The 17,243-nt window shown below is 33.5% G+C and overlaps 2 protein-coding genes across 2 annotated transcripts; both read right to left on the bottom strand.

Moving 5' to 3' along the window:
- Nucleotides 1-10,000: 10,000 nt before the first annotated feature.
- Nucleotides 10,001-14,748, bottom strand: LOC139491407 (uncharacterized). The gene is made up of 2 exons (XM_071279081.1): nucleotides 13,446-14,748; nucleotides 10,001-10,195 (listed from the first exon to the last, which is right to left on the bottom strand). The coding sequence occupies exon 1, from the start codon at nucleotides 14,729-14,731 to the stop codon at nucleotides 13,451-13,453; it is 1,281 nt and encodes a 426-aa protein (XP_071135182.1). The 5' UTR covers nucleotides 14,732-14,748; the 3' UTR covers nucleotides 10,001-10,195; nucleotides 13,446-13,450.
- LOC139492808 (uncharacterized) lies at nucleotides 10,187-12,887 on the bottom strand. The gene is made up of 3 exons (XM_071280962.1): nucleotides 12,276-12,887; nucleotides 10,528-11,796; nucleotides 10,187-10,195 (listed from the first exon to the last, which is right to left on the bottom strand). Exons 1-3 carry the CDS (start codon nucleotides 12,885-12,887, stop codon nucleotides 10,187-10,189), a joined length of 1,890 nt encoding a protein of 629 aa, XP_071137063.1.
- Nucleotides 14,749-17,243: the final 2,495 nt, after the last annotated feature.

Below are 17,243 nucleotides of genomic sequence, written 5' to 3'. Positions count from 1 at the left end.
TCAGTAATGAAGATAGTTGATATTCGAATACAACATTTTAAAGAACATTTTACCCTCAACAAAAACTATAAAAACCCTATTTCGCGTATCAAAAATAAACTAACAGAACTAGCCAAGGAATTTGTTTTTGTCCCGGCTGATAAAGCTGCTAATAATATCATTATTGTTTGACGTAAATTTTATATAGAGGTTCTGCAAAAGGAAATCACGAATTCACCAACATTCCAACTGACTTCATTTTCAGAAAACGACATCTGTAACAAACATAAACTTTTAGCTACTTCTTTACAAGCAGAACCAAACACAATGAAAGTCCCAACTATGTACTGGCTTCCGAAGCTGCACAAAAAACCTTACAAATATAGATTTATTTCATCTTCCAGCCATTGTTCAACTACTAAATTGTCTGTTTTACTTACTAGTACACTTGGTACAATAAAAAACCTGATAATAAATTGTTCAAATAAGGCCTTTGAAAATAGTGGAATTAATTACTTTTGGAGTGTCAAAAACTCGTTGGAAGTACTTGATAAATTGCATGCATATATTGGTGATTTTGAATCTGTTCAAAGTTTTGATTTTTCTACCCTATATACCACTTTGCCTCATATTCTTATTAAGAAAAAATTCACATCCCTAATTAACTGGGCATTTAAAAAGTCGGAATGCGAGTACATATGTTCAAACTCTTTTAGATCATTTTTTAGTAGCAATAAACAAAAGAACTATGTCAATTGGACATGCTTTGATACTATTTATGCACTTGAATTTTTACTTGATAACATTTTTGTTCGCTTTGGAGATTCCGTATATCGTCAAGTTATTGGAATTCCAATGGGGACTAACTGTGCACCACTTATTGCGGACCTGTTTTTGTATTGTTATGAGTTACAATTTATGACTAAAATTAGCAAAGACCCATCAAAACAACATTTGATACAAAAATTTAACAATACTTTTAGATATTTGGATGATATATTGGCTCTAAATAATGACGACTTCAGTATGTATACTAAAGAAATTTATCCTGTAGAACTTACTTTAAATAAAGCTAATGATAACAATGACCACTGCCCTTTCCTCGATCTTGATATCTATATCATCAACGGGAAGCTTAATACAAAAATTTATGATAAAAGAGATGATTTTTCATTTCCTATTGTTAATTATCCATTTTTAGATGGTGACGTTCCCTTGTCACCATCTTATGGTGTTTATATATCTCAACTTGTACGATTCGCTCGTGTATGTAACAATGTATTAGATTTTAGCGAGAGAAATTTATGTATTACTGAAAAATTATTACACCAGGGTTTTCGATATCACAAACTGGTCAAAACATTTACTAAATTTTATCACCGGTATAAGGAAATAATTCGTAAATATAACTCAACATGCAGACATCTTATACGTTCAGGTATTTCACATCCAAAATTTTATGGAAATATTCTTTATAAAGCACAAAAATGTCAGTATTCTCCTCAGAAACTAACAAAACCTTTAAATAGACTTATTAAAAGGGGATATAGTTACGATACTGTTGTCAGGTCATTAAAGATTGCATATTTTGGCTTTAACATTGATTCACTGATAGGGTCTTTGCATCGGAACTAAACACATTTATTTCTAAAAAACAGTTGTTGGCATGACACGGGTTATGTTCTTCTCATATATTTTATGATAGTATGATACTAAACCCCTAACGGGAGGGATTGTACCTGATATTCATATGATGAAGACATAATCTTTCAATCAGTTTAATTGAGGTCTGGAGCTGGCATGTCAGTTAACTGCTAGTAGTCTGTTGTTATTTCTGTATTATTGTCATTTTATTTATTTTCTTTTGTTACATCTTTTGACATCAGACTCGGACTTCTCTTGAACTGAATTTTAATGTGCGTATTGTTATTCTTTTACTTTTCTACATTGGCTAGAGGTATAGGGGGAGGGTTGAGATCTCATAAACATGTTTAACCCCGCCGCAATTTTGCGCCTGTCCCAAGTCAGGAGCCTCTGGCCTTTGTTAGTCTTGTATGATTTTAAATTTTAGTTTCTTGTGTATAATTCGGAGTTTAGTATGACGTCCATTATCACTGTACTATTATGCATATCTTAGGGGCCAGCTGAAGGACACCTACGGGTGCGGGAATTCTCGTTACATTGAAGACCCATTGGTTGCCTTCGGCTGTTGTTTGCTCTATGGTCGGGTGGTTGTCGCTTTGACATATTCACCATTTCCTTTCTCAATTTTATTATCGGTTCAGTATCCCAAAAAAAATCTTGAAAATATTTTAAGCTTGAAATGTTTAGGTATATGGTACAAGGGGAAAGGAATGAAGGGAAACACGCTGTAATACTTACAAGTCTACAAATCTAAAGCTGTCCTGGCAAGGGTTTCTGGAGTTTTTATACTATATTAATGGACACCGATTAGTTTACTGTAATCTGATTGGCTGATTACTGTCATTGTCGGTTTTTGGAAAGTGATGATACTAATACCATGGCCAGATTATTCAACGGGGTGCTAATTATCTCCAGATATTGATGCTTCTTCTGGCACTCAATCACTGATCATATAACTTCCAAGTATTAGTATGCAATCGTGTAATATTATGTACTCTGGATGTTGCAATTTTTGGGGATGTAATTTGTTTTAATGTATTCCACTTCTGAATTATGGATTTAGATTTTTTATTTTATTAATTATTGTACACTTTTTATGTATCAAAATAGAATAACAAGAAATAAATTCGTATTTTGCATAAGAAATGTGTGCTAATAAATAAAGTTTAGCAACAAAAGTTCTGAATGAAAATAAAGCAAAACAAAATCCCAATTTATCTTTAACTTTTGTATTTTCTTAATCGTCATTTATTTATGTATTCAAATAACTACTGTACATATATGTTGGTTAAATTGCTGAAAGCTTCGCTTGTCGCAAACTTTGAGAAAAGGGGTCAGAATTGGAAATCATTTTATTATTTTTTGCTTTTGCACATGGTCTAGTTTAAATGCACACAGTGCGTAATATTTATGAATATGACGCTAATAGCAAAATTCATTACATTTAAACTTAAACTAACATTTTTCTTACGAAAAAATTTGGGAAAAATTTAAAGTAACAAATTTTATCCTATTTTTCAGTTTTCTTCTTTAATCAATACAATATGCTTTAAAACATAAATGCTTTTAATTTCAGATCATTTTGAATAGTGTGTACACTGCTCCTCAAAGTTTTACCACTACCATGACTATTGTCAATCGAAATGTTACAAACATTTTCTTTGAGTAAAATATTATCTATTTTACCAGATTTCGAAATCTCTTAATTTGTTGATTGATATTTTATATTTTATTTGCAAATTTGTATTCAATCAATTATAAGAGGTTATTGTTTTTATATTTTTTTATGATATGCAATATTGCAATTTTGTCTCTTTTGTGCTTCTAGTAACCATCGTTTATTTTATTTAAAGCTATTATACTAGAATAAACACCGCCTCTCAAATCATTAATATTAAGTATACAAGTAATTTACTATAGTACTTGAATTGGGACTTAATAATTCTGCTAAATGTTCGTCAACCTCTTTGCAACAATAAATATATGTGATATATATGCTTTCAATGCAATGGTTTATAGAAAATGAAATAACCTAGGATTAAATGTAAGCTCAAGGAGGTTCTATTGGAATGAGACATATACCTATATATTGGTTAGTTTGCCAAAATAAATGTTTTCTTTTCTTAGGTACTAGTATATACATTTTATATTGTTTCGAACATTATTCATGTTACGCTTCTTTGTTTTTTTTCTTTACTTTAATTTTATAAAAAGAATAAGATTTAACCATATGAATAAGAGAGATTTCTGATTTTACTTTTCGTGCTGTCAAAACGTGCCAACAAAAACAAATCTGCTCTCAATTAGTAGGAATTGATCACGTAAATATATTGCAATAATTAATTATCTATCAATATGATGGGGATAATTTACACTTTAGTACATGTGGTATTAATGCTATATATTTCAGAACCCCAGTAGTTGCTAACAAAAGGCATGCTGCACAATATTATCCAATTTGTGATGATTAAAATATACATGCCGAAGGACGCCTCCGGGTGCGGGAATTTCTCGCTACATTGAAGACCTGTTGGTGACCTTCTGCTGTTGTTTTTTTCTATGGTCGGGTTGTTGTCTCTTTGTCACATTCCCCATTTCCATTCTCAATTTTATGTTCGTTGCCGGATCAAAGATTTGTCTTTTAGGAGGGAGAAAAGCTCATGAGAACTATGAGGACCATATTTGGATAAAACAAATCTTTAATTTTCTCTCTTTGAATAACACATATTTTTTATGGGATGGGTCGCGGGCCTGTCCACTAATGCCGCTCTTTAGCATGCACAGATATCAAATAAAGTCAGAAATCATTGAAGGTTTTTGTCTATTTAGATTAGACTCACGAACGAAAACGTCGAACAACAAGTATTAGAAGGCACTTTTTCACCCCCACCCCCTCTTTTTAAATTTGTGCAGATGCAGAAAAGATCACGCTTAAATCTAGACAAATCTTTACCAGAGGAATTGCATTCAATTGCAGGATATTCATATTTTCAAGTTCTAAAATCAGACATAAGCTCAGTAGCTTATTTCGCATCGGCAATAACAAATGCAGCATAATAGCTTGTTTGAGTCAAGGCTGGTGAGAAAGACCATACTCTGACCTATAAGGGTTACTTTTCCAAACTGTGACTTGGATGAAGAGTGTCTCACTGGCACGCATACACCATCTTCTTATATCTATGAAAAGATGTGGTATATATTACTTTCCATAATTTATATAAAATTTAATGATTGTAAATATTTACATTGGCTGCCTGGAAATGTAAGTTTGTATCAACTGTTGTATGTTTGGAAATGTTCGACACTGCCATATATTGCATACCTTAATTAACTTTTTATATGCTTTACAGCAGCAGTCACTATCTCCCCGACCTTCATTTCGAACGGATATTATACAAGACCTAATTATTGTATTCATTGTTAATTTGTTCCCCGGTCATGAACATGCTTGAAATGTTTGCCACTAGACATTATGCAAATAATATGCAAGCAATCAAAGAATTGTATGTAAGAATTGCCAGTGGTGTGGATAGATTTGATAGACCATGGTTTTTTAACAATATACAACCACAGTAAATGCGGATTATTATAAATTATGTTTCAATTGCAAATATTTAAAACTTTCAGGCAGATGTTGCATCTTATTACAAATACTAAAATTGAGAACGAACATGGGGAATGTGCCAAAGAGACAACCCGACCATAGAGCAGACAACAGCCGAAGACCACCAATAGGTCTTCAATGCAGCGAGAAACTCCCGCATTAGAGTCAAATTTCGAATTTAAGATACCTCGGTTTATATGAATGGTTGATTTGGTGTTGGTTGCTTGACGTCCAGTGGCACATGTTTCAGGAATGCATTTTCAGGTCGATCTATAAAAAATTTACTAACTAAATAGTGTCATGTGTGTTAGGAAATATGCATTGTATTTAACAATGCTTTCTTGCATAAATTGTTTATTTTGAACTTTTAAAAATGTTTTGATATTTTGCAACATTCAATATAAATGTATGTATAGAGTTATAAAAGTCTTTAAATGTGTGTGTTATATTAACAAACAATCGTCTATAATGTCATTATTATATGAAAATGTCTGCATTTTATATCCGAATACAGTGATATACATAAGCTTTATTTCGAAACATTGATATGTGCGAACATTTTTCCACCGTTTGGTATAGTTTCGTGATGTTTTTATTTACTGTACAAGATCATACACATGTCGATAGTTTCTACTTGGGAAAACGAACATCATTCAGTTATACTGTTATTTCTTTATAACAGATGTCGTAATGATAACATTTTTCATACAGGTTTTTTTTTCTCACTTTGTTGAAGGCTGTTTGTTGACATTTAATAGACGTCTTTTAAAAGTAGTATATGTACAAAAATTAAATGAACACTTTTAAGGGGGATAACTCAAAATATAGAAGCAGTGTCCACTGTACAGTTCGTAAACTGGTCCGCTAATTCATCTAAATCTCTCCACCGTTAGTGTTCAGCGATAAACAAACACAACAGGGGTCAAGTTTATCCAGTTAACAGGACAAGACATCTCAGTTTGATACTAATTGTCTATGGATGTCGCGATGGTCTAAATGTGTTAATTGATTAATCAGTGGGAATCTTAACGGCAGGACCATATGGCAAGATTTGCGTAAATCTTTAAAACAAAGTCCAAATTATAAAAAAAATATATAAAATAAAAGAAAATGGTCATATCATTTATTTCACCTTTTTTTCTTTTTCTTTTTTTAAGAGTTCAATTTTAGACGATTCTGTCTTAAATGGAAGTGGTCGCATTTGTGTTCATTCTTAATAATCTGATGAAATGTAAGTTGTATTTGATGATGATAAATAACATATATAAAGTTTGAGAGTGAACACAAATGCTGCGATATTATTTGTCATTTTTAAGCTTGAAATTAAGCGTATTTAATGACAAAATCAGTACGAATCTTTCACATAATCTAAGTGAATTGACTGAAGACATCTTTCATCAGATGAACCTGAAATTTGAGTCCATAATCGGCCCTTACCGGACGTACTTCTTTAAAAAAAAATAGTTGTTTTCGGCACGTCGAAATAATAGTGTGTAATATTGTATGCAATATTCTTATATTTTTCGTACTACGCATCTACGTCATGCATGTCATATATAGATATAGGAAGATGTGGTGTGAGTGCCAATGAGACAACTCTCCATACAAATAACAATTTAAAAAGTAAACCATTATAGGTTAAAGTACGGCCTTCAACACGGAGCCTTGGCTCACACCGAACAACAAGCTATAAAGGGCCCCAAAATTACTAGTGTAAAACCATTCAAACGGGAAAACCAACGGTCTAATCTATATAAACAAAACGAGAAACACGTATATATTACATAAACAAACGACAACTACTGTACATCACTGAGATTCCTGACTTAGGACAGATGTCTGTTACAACTTTTGGGATTTTAGATTTATTCATTGACCAAAGTGTATTCTTAACAAAATCCCGTATAAAATAGAAATAATGTGAGTTTTATCAAAAAATACAGCATTCCGTATTTTGCTTCATTAATTGATCCATATTATGAAGGAGGTTATAGGATCCTATGTAACCTCCTCGATAATATGTTTATGCATTGGCATTTAATCTATCACATGTGCACTATCATTATTAGTATATTTATCGCAGAGGGTTCAATTGCTATATCATTGTTAACAAAATAATATAATATACAACTCTGACATGAAATTCATAGGTTTGTAAAACATACATGATATATGTTACAATAAACTACATCTTTTTCTTCTTCTGAATATCATCGCTTGTGGTGTTTCTCCAGCAATTTAAAAAAACAATTTATATTGATGAAGAGAACACATATACACATTATACATGTGGGTATACTCGTATACTTGAAGATTAACCGCAAAATCGGTAATTGCTACAAAATTTCAATGAGATAGGCTTTTCCAATGACAATTTCAAGCCAAACGTATCGTAAGCAAAATAATTTTTCAAAAATGTTATTTCTAATATGGGGGGGGGGGGGGGGGGCAGGTTACTGTTTGTTCTTTTATGGACGTTATTTTAATCTACTGGTCGTAATAAACAAAAAAGATGGTTGGGATCTCAAAGAGCTATAGTTTAATTTAGCCATATTTTCAAGTAGCTGTCCAAAGTCAGAAACCACTTCAGTAAAATCTAGTTCTATAGTATGTCATATCTTATCTCCCCTTGTTTATGGATTATTTGTGTTTACGTCAAATCTATATATTTCTAGACTGCTATTTACTCACAATGTATTGACTGTTGATGATTTGGATCTTGATATTGTTTTGCCTATTTTCTTTTTTTTGTATATTGGGTTTCTCTTTATTTTGCACTTTTTGTCCAGACCCTCTTGTATACTAGTATAGTATACAAAGAAGGAGATATGGTAATACTATGTTTGCCAATGAGACATATATATCTACCAAAAATTAAATAAAGTGGATGTAGGACCGTCTCAGTACTGAAGACTACATGTTGTGCTTCAGATGTATTTGTCGTTGGGTGTTGGGTCATTTCCGTAAATCCAACATTTCCTTTCTAAATATGTTTGGTATCATAGAAATGATTTCACTGCTGTTCAAAGGCAAATCAATATTATTCTTGAAATACCAAATCAAAACATATATGTCAAATAATGTGTCCAAATGATTGTGAACTTGTTATTAAAATAATTTTAACTTACTAATATTTTTAAACTGGGGTACTTTTTTGTTTAAAAAAGTGTGTTTTTTTATCATCTGCCTTCTGAATTTTCGAGATTCACAATTGACAACAATATCTAATATTAAGATTCAACATTGTGGGTTAATCTCTAGAGCAAACTAGATTGGACTACAGGGGACCCGCGAATAGTGTACATACATAAGCATTACATACTGTTAAATAATATTTAGAATCAGCAGGAATTTTCCTCTTTCATTAATCAAATAGCTGGGTGATAGCACAGCTGGTGGTAACAGTTTCAATATTCACACGATTATATAATTAAGATCAGAACAGTCCTTTTTAATTTATTCAGATGCAATATAATGATTATATATAATCTTTTCTGAAGTGTTATTGAGTGAAAAAGTAAACAATACTTTTCCGGAATGCCCAATTTTTATCATAAAGGTTTGTTCTTTTTGAATTTTTTTTTACAAATTACAGCTGTTATAAATATTGCTATCTGAAGTTATAATCATTTGAAATTCGAATAAACTCGGAAATGAAAAAGACCCTAGAATTATAATAAAGACACTGCTTTCCTCAAAACCCGATCAAAATCCAACTACTATCTCGGGACGCAAAGATGCAATATCTAACAGAAAAAAAGTTTCATATTCATTTGTTACCCTTCTTCGCAGTTATTTTTCTATTTTGTTTTATAAATTGAACAGAATAATACATAATTTGGATTAATTTGTCCAAAGAATTTTACGAAAATGTATATGGTGTGTTTCAGCACATTACTTAAACATTCCCGACCTTTTTTTCAGATTATGCTGTTTCAAGGTTTCGAGTCAAAGAATGTTATTTATTGATGATCTCGACTATGAACTGGCCTAACTTAAAACATGCTTTCAAAAATGGGAAACATGTAGTCCTAGTACTTTATTGTTCTTATCTCGCTGTGCCTAATAGATTAATTTATCCTAAGATGTGAAGATATTACAAAAATCATGTGCCAGGCAACAAAAGTGAGACCATTATTGATAATAAAACAACATCATTTCATAAAGTACATATACTTTAGTCGTTGATAGTTTTGTGTGAGATCTAAATTTTGGGTCATATGTACATGATGTAGTCACGGTAGTTTCAGATTTTATGAGGGCGCAAAGCGCCCGAAATGAAATATTGATTATATGGTAAGATTAGAGTGAGATATAATAATGCATTGACCTTCAATTCTAATCAAATAACAGCTCTTTAAAGTACACCCCTGAATAAAAAATGTTACAATCCAGGTAATACCTTACTGCGCATGCCCATAGGTAACATCGTATACCTCGGGCTACAATAGATTGACTTTCAATGAAGCCAAACCTTAAACCTCAAACAATTATGTTTGATATAAAACAACAAAACCAATATCTGAACCAATAGAATATCATGTTCTTGTTCAAAAGATCCGATACGAAAGTAACCGATTCAGTAAACAATGGATATAGTTCACCATAGACATATTTCTATGCATCTGGATAATGAATAAACAAATAGACACCCAAAATACTAATTATCAGTTCACTAAGCAAAAAGCAAAATCCAACAACTGACCAAACATCTGAATACTGAACAGTTTGGACTGAATAGATACAATGCGGTTACTTAAAAAAATAACTACAGAAAATAATCATTTGTATTATCAAATGTACATCAAAATATTTCACAGAGTATACACGTTAAAGTCAGTAATTTCTTTATAGTCCACGAAAAAACTGCATACGAATGTTCTATATCATATTCCGCCACACTGCTACAAAACTGCAATTATTGTTTGGAATACCAGTCATATTCAAGTCCATCCAACCCTATCCTTTCTGAAAAATTTAATGATATAGATGTATATTTCAAGTTAGCATTCGAGAATAAACATTCTGTGTAATATTTCATATTTTATTGAATACTGTTTAGAAATACTTAGATCAAGAGTCGTCTTATTGTTATCATACCACATCTATTTGCAATGTATTTAATTTCTCTATAATAATGCATTTGGGTGGGATGGGTGGGAAATGCATTATTATATCTCACTCTAATCTTATCATATAATCAATATTTCATTTCGGGCGCTTTGCGCCCTCATAAAATCTGAAATTATATTTCTAAGATTTTCGTGAGATATAATAATGCACGTTTAAAGCAAGCTTACCATTTCTAAAACTTTATCTGCAAAACCCGCTTTTTCATTAGTCCTAAAATAAAATTTATTAAACGTTCTAGTGTTGGACCAATCTGCCATGGACATAATATCATCCATACTGATGCCACTCATCGCTGCCTTGCTAGTTGAGACCATGCGACAAGAATGTGCTTGAAACAATGAGATGTCGATTCCTGCCTCCTTCATAACCCATTTAATCCAATTTCCAACTGTCTGCGAAGATAGACCTTTAAAAGGTTTCTTAGTTGACCTTAATAAAGGATCAGGTTCATGTTTACTAACAGGCCTTAAATGTTCCGTTCTCAATTCATATTCATGTATACAAGAAATAACACATAATTTTTTCTTTGAAAATTTGCAGTATTTCACTGATCTGTTATTGCAATCTTTTTGTGTTTTAGACAGACCCGGTAAATGAAAAATTATACTACTTTTGTTTCTGGACATGAATCTTCTGTCTAACCTTGCAATTTCAGATATCCTTTTTGGCGCTGCCAAAGCCAATAAAATTGATAATTTTTTACCTAAAACTGAAAAATCAAGTTTTTTGTTAATTAGTAAAGCGGATAAATATTTAAGAACAATATCCAAATCCCATGAAAATTGGTATTTTGGTAAAGGTGGGTTATTTTGTAGAACACCTTTCATTAATTGTTTTACTATAGGTAATTGACCAATTGGGACACCATCGATATATGGCAGGACTGAAGATATGGCCGAACGGTGAACATTTAAAGTTCTGTATTGATACCCCTCTTTATACATCCAAGTAAAAAAATCTAAGATAGCGGCCAAAGGTGCTGAAAAGGGACCAATTTCCCGTGAGCTACACCAGCTAGACCACTTATTCCAGGCACTGTCGTAAGAAGATCTTGTTCCCGATTTCCAAGACCCAAGGAGTAATTCTTTAGTTTCCTCTGAAATTCCAATTGAGTTAAATGATCTCCGGAGACCGTCCACCCTGCTAGTTTTAATGTTTTGTTCAGAATCAGTGGGTGTGGCTCTTTCATTGGAGACAATACAGTGTTGTGACTCATGGGAAGTAACACTGGATAATCTACTGACATTTGAAGTAACAGGGGGTACCAAGCCTGGGATTGCCAAACTGGAGTTATCAGAATTATCTGACTGTTTTCCTCCCGAACTTTCGCCAGACACGTACTTATTAGACAGAACGGGGGAAAAGCATAACCCTTTATCTCTCTCCAGGATTGGAGAAGGGCATCTACCGCTTTCGCTTGGGGATCTGGCTTCCAGCTGAAATATTGATTCAGGTGAGTATTTGACCTGTCTGCAAACAGATCTACATTGCAAGGACCTATGCGTTTCATGAGACTTTTGAAAAGTATCGGACTTAACCGCCAATTGCTGAAATCCGCATAATGCCTGCTTTCCCAGTCTGCTATAACATTGCTTTTTCCTGGGATATAGTCCGCAGTGATTGTTAATTGCCTTTGAAGACACCAATCCCAAAACTGATTTGTTAGGGAATTTAGTCTTTTTGACACCGTTCCCCCCCCCCCCCCCCCCCCCATTTTGTTTACATATACAATTGCTGTTGTGTTGTCCATTTGTATAAGAATATGCTTGTTTTGTAGATTTTTGGCATAAGATTGTACTGCGAACATTGCTGCTTTTAGTTCGAGTTGATTTATATGGAGGGATTTTTCCTCGTCTATCCAAAGCCCACCTATACTTATCTGTTGACATGTTGCTCCCCATCATGACAGACTTGCATCCGACTGAATGGTTAAATGGGGTTCTGGTCTTAGTAACGCTTTCCCGTTCCAAGACCCCAGCTTGGTTACCCACCAATGCAACTCGTTCTGAACTTCCTCGTTTAACTGGATTTGGTGATCGTAATGGCCTCCCAAATGCAGGGCTTTTGTTTTCAATATTTGTAAACTGCGATAATGCAGAGGACCTGGAAGGACAGCTTGATTGGTTGCTGTTAACTGACCTATCAACTGAGCTAAATCTCTTGCTGACACTTTCTTGTGTTCTAGCATTAATTTTGAACTGTTCTTTATTTTCTCTACCTTCTCTTTCGGGAGAGACAAAGTCAACAACTTTGAGTTTACTGTATAACCCAGAAACTCCATTGTTTGTGAAGGTTCCATCACTGACTTGTTTGTAATAATCAGAAAACCTAAGCCCCTTAATATTGACAAAACTGTTGAGAGATCTGACAAAATTTTCTGATTTGACTGATTCATTATTAGTATATCGTCTAGGTAAACTATCAGACGTACACCTAAACGTCTCAATAAAGTCATGGGAACCTTCATCAGTTTTGTGAATATTCTTGGGGCTACTGCAATCCCAAACGGGAGGGACCTGAATTCCATTATTTTTCCCTGCCAAAAAAATCTGAGGTATTTTCTGTGTTCTTTTGCTATTTGCAATGTCAAATATGCATCGGTTAGGTCTATTTTTACCATCCAATCGTTCTTCAAAAGAAGATCTTTTAACAAATGAATTCCCTCCATTTTGAAATGTTCGTAACGTAAAAAAACATTTAGGCCTTTTAGATTTATAACAGGTCTTTGACCCCCTCCCTTCTTTGGTACCAAAAAAATGTTGCTTATGAACGAATCCTTTGTTAGGAAAGACTGTGTTATGGCCTTCTTGTTCAAAAGTCCTGTTATTTCTTTGTTTATCAAATCCTGATTCTCTTGATTGAAAAAGGCTTGATTTGGTATTTGATTTTGGAAAGGTGTTGCTAAGAAATCTAATTTTATTCCTTTTACACACTGGAGAACCCAAGGATCTTTTGTAATTGAGTTCCAATTCTGTAGGAAAAGGCTTACTCTTCCCCCTACAGGAATAGAATTTTGATTGATTATGCAATTCATTGGTAATTGGAAATAGTTTTGTATATGATTGAAAGTTTTCTCTTGACCTACCCGTTCTATCGGTTTGCAGGTTTCTTGAACACTTGGTTGTTCTGAGGTTGAGTCTGGATTTGGTTCTGGGTCTGGTTCTGGCGCTGATTCTGGCGCTGACCATAACTGTTCCCCTGTCTGTTCTGTGACTGGTTTCCCTGCCAAGGTCTCTTCCCTGAAACTTGTGGATGGAGAGCTTGTCTGCCGCCCACAGACTGCAGGTTGTTTGTGGGCCCCTGCTGAAAAAACTGATCATTTTTTCTATTAAAATGAGGTTTACCAGCATGTTTTTTCTTGTTAGAAAACAACAACATTTCTCTAAGTTCTTTGTTATCCTTGTTTTCTTTAGCCAAAGACTTTAGAAACTTATTACCAAAAAGTTGACCCTTAGATTTTGCCAAAGCTTTCTTGCCTTTCTTCTCATTTAAAAAATCTAGACTATCTGGCATTGTTTTAACTAACATTGCTTTTCTCCTGTCAGTGTTATAAACATAGTGAGCATTACCTGCTAGCACAATAGCCCTCTGTGTTAACTGAATTACATCAGAAGGGTCCATACCTTGATTATCTTTCTTAATCCTATGTGCTTCAGACCATAAACGGGACAGAGGACCCATAACATCTAGAATGCGTAGCTGTGTGTTAATTTTACTTCTCTCTAATCTAGCATTCCATTTTCTACCTTGAAAATAATTTTTCTTAAAAAATCTATCTGTTTCAAGAGCCTTTAATCCTTTAGACGAAGGAATAGGCCAATTCAAAGACATATCTTGTCTCGTCTTTTTACTTATACCCTTTAGAGCATACTTCTCTATATATTTGGTTACATGAGATGGTACTTTTTCTTTTTTATCTTTAGACAAAGAAGGTTCTGGGTCAAACGCTTCATTGTCTTCTGAACTCTCTGATTCAGAGTTACTAGAAGATGATTCACTGCTACTAGTATTTTCAGAGGAACTGCTAGAATGATTAACAACTTTCCTGTGTTTAATCTTACCTGTTCTGCTAGGTACGGAGTCGTCCCGTTTCCGTTTAGGGTTTTTGGTATCTAGGTCAGACCAGCTCTGTCTGACATCTTCTTCTGTCCCGTCGACTAACGACATGTCATTATCTTGACGAGAAGAGATATTTCTCCTCGCCTTGTGAGAAGAGCCCAAAGACTCGACTACCTTATCAGTTTCTACCGCCACTGCGGTAAAACTTACATTTTCATCAATGACCCTATGGTCTTCCGAATCAAGTGCACCGCTCTCTCGAGACGGTGTAGCCATCCCTAAAGGAATGTCATTGAGTTGGGCGTTAGCCATGCTAACTAAAATAATAAACCCACTAACCTTTAAATAATTTGGAAAAAAACGTCTTTACTCAAAGAGAGCTAAATTGAAAGTCAATCTATTGTAGCCCGAGGTATACGATGTTACCTATGGGCATGCGCAGTAAGGTATTACCTGGATTGTAACATTTTTTATTCAGGGGTGTACTTTAAAGAGCTGTTATTTGATTAGAATTGAAGGTCAATGCATTATTATATCTCACGAAAATCTTAGAAATATAATGTCCATTTCGCTGAACTAGACGTTTACACATTATTGTTTAGCCAATTGGAGTCCGTCTCCGGGTGCGGGCATTTCTCGACGAAGACCCATTGGTGTTTTGGGGCTCTTTTCTGCTCTTTTGTCAGGTTGTTGTCTCTCACACATTCTCCGTTTCAAATATTTCATTCTTTACTATAAAGAATGTGTATGAAAATTTTCAGGGAAAAATCTTGCAGTGACCTTGAAAGAATGACACTTTATAAATTATGTGCTTTTCTGGATCCACATCCATTAACTCTCCAAATCAATTAAAAGTGAATCTACACATATAGTCGTGGATGCACATAATTTTTTTAGCAAAATCAACACAAAATTTAGATTTTCTGACTCTAAAGCGGTGGTGCTTTTTTTCTAAAATCTGTAACACTGGATGGTGAATACCATTTCATTTTTGAAAGTAAAACTAATAAGTGGATATTTTTTTAAGCTTATAACTCAATGGGAACTGAGCCTATATATCTAATGCACATCCATTTATTAACAACATGGAAGTATTTAACTCGAATGATTCCCTCTATCGGTCAGTATCCTCTCGATGTAGCGATCGATAGTGAGTCGGAATATAACGACTGGATTAGTCGGGTTAGAGGAAGTATTATTAAACTGCAATGTTTACACCAATATCAAAAACAGTAATAAGAGCTATGATATATATTCTATTTACAGTTATTATTTATTTGTATCTGAAACAAATATCATTCCCAGCAGGAACAAATGTTTAAAAAGCCAAAATAGCATATGACATTTATGCTATCACTATATGATACTTCAATAAACTGGTTATCCGCTGACACAAACGAAAAAAACATTATAAACAAACCAAACAATAAAATGCTTAAATATTAATGGTTCATTTGTATAATAATTGAACTGATTATACATGTATTTGTACTGAGGACATGACCAACTAGATTTAAACAAAGAGAGATAACTCCACCTCTTTTTTACATTTCAGATCAGGGTGGTTTGACCCAATGTGCTGTAAGATCTGATATCAAATTTAATATAAGTTTTATAACCCTACTATCTTCTTTAACTTAGTCCTTCGCCATATAAAAAATATTCTCTGAAAAAAACTTGGTGAAATTGTTATAGATTTATAATTCATATCATTGGTGAATGACTTTATACAATTTTCATAATAAATATAGGAAGATGTGGTATGAGTGCCAATGAGACAACTCTACATCCAAGTTACAATTTATAAAAGCAAATCATTATAGGTCCAGTCACTGCCTTCAACACGGAACCTTGGCTCACACCGGACAGTAAGCTATAAAGGGTCACAAAAAATAACTAGTGTAAAACCATCCAAACGGGAACCCCAACAGTCTAATCTATATAAAACACGAGAAGCTAGAAACACTTATGAACCACATCAACAAACGACAACTACTAAACATCAGATTCCTGACTTAGGATAGATGCAAACAATCGCAGCGGAATTAAACGTTTTAAATGTACCAAACCTTCACCCTTATCTAAAATAATAGTATAACATCATAACATAAGCTCATATACATAAATCACTTGATTTGCTGTATGTTCTTAACTTATTTCCAACTTTAGCTCTGGTTTCATTATCATTATTTCTTTCTTTACGCTAAATACCTTTAAATAATTAGATATGAAATGTAGACTTGAACTAGTTTACAGTTAACATTTGTTTACACACTTGTCTAGAGTGTTGTAAACAGTATGTTGACCTTTAGAGGCCCTTCTCAGATGTATTGTATCGTTGGATTGCTGTCTCATTGACGTACACACTCATCATCCTTTGTCATATTGTTGGTTTTTTTTGTCTAAATGTTCTTTATTCAAGCGTCAGGTCTATCAATTAAATTCCCAAATTCAAAAATAAACAAAAGCGGGCACGCTAAAATGTCTCACCTGCTATACCGAACATTTTTTATGTTGATATTTCTGAATTTAAAGTTTTACTACAAGAAGTATCACATTAACATAAACATATAGCTGACTATGCGGTCTGGGCTTTGCCCATTGTTGAAGTCCGTCCAATAGTTTTTTAATTTCTGTGTCATTTTGAAGAGTCAGTGTCTCATTATCATACCTCATTTTTTTATATATGATCCAAGAAAATGAGAAGAAGATCAATTTAAATAGCCGGAAATGCATGCACACCTTACAATCACACCATACTACGAATATAACTTACCTATTGCTTAAAGTATAAAAGGCCAAATCAGGTAAGCTAAACATTTAG

Source organism: Mytilus edulis, chromosome 10, assembly GCF_963676685.1.
Source record: "Mytilus edulis chromosome 10, xbMytEdul2.2, whole genome shotgun sequence".
Lineage (NCBI taxonomy): Eukaryota > Metazoa > Mollusca > Bivalvia > Mytilida > Mytilidae > Mytilus > Mytilus edulis.
This window is presented reverse-complemented; position numbering and strand designations above follow the sequence as displayed.

What these genes read in the sequence shown, in the direction of transcription:
- LOC139492808 (XM_071280962.1), bottom strand. Translation starts at nt 12,887, where the DNA reads ATGGAATTCAGGTCCCTCCCGTTTGGGATTGCAGTAGCCCCAAGAATA. An exon ending in ATTTAACCATTCAGTCGGAT is followed by an intron (nt 11,797 to 12,275) that starts GCAAGTCTGTCA and finishes TCAATATTTCAG; the next exon opens with CTGGAAGCCAGATCCCCAAG.
- LOC139491407 (XM_071279081.1), bottom strand. Translation starts at nt 14,731, where the DNA reads ATGGCTAACGCCCAACTCAATGACATTCCTTTAGGGATGGCTACACCG.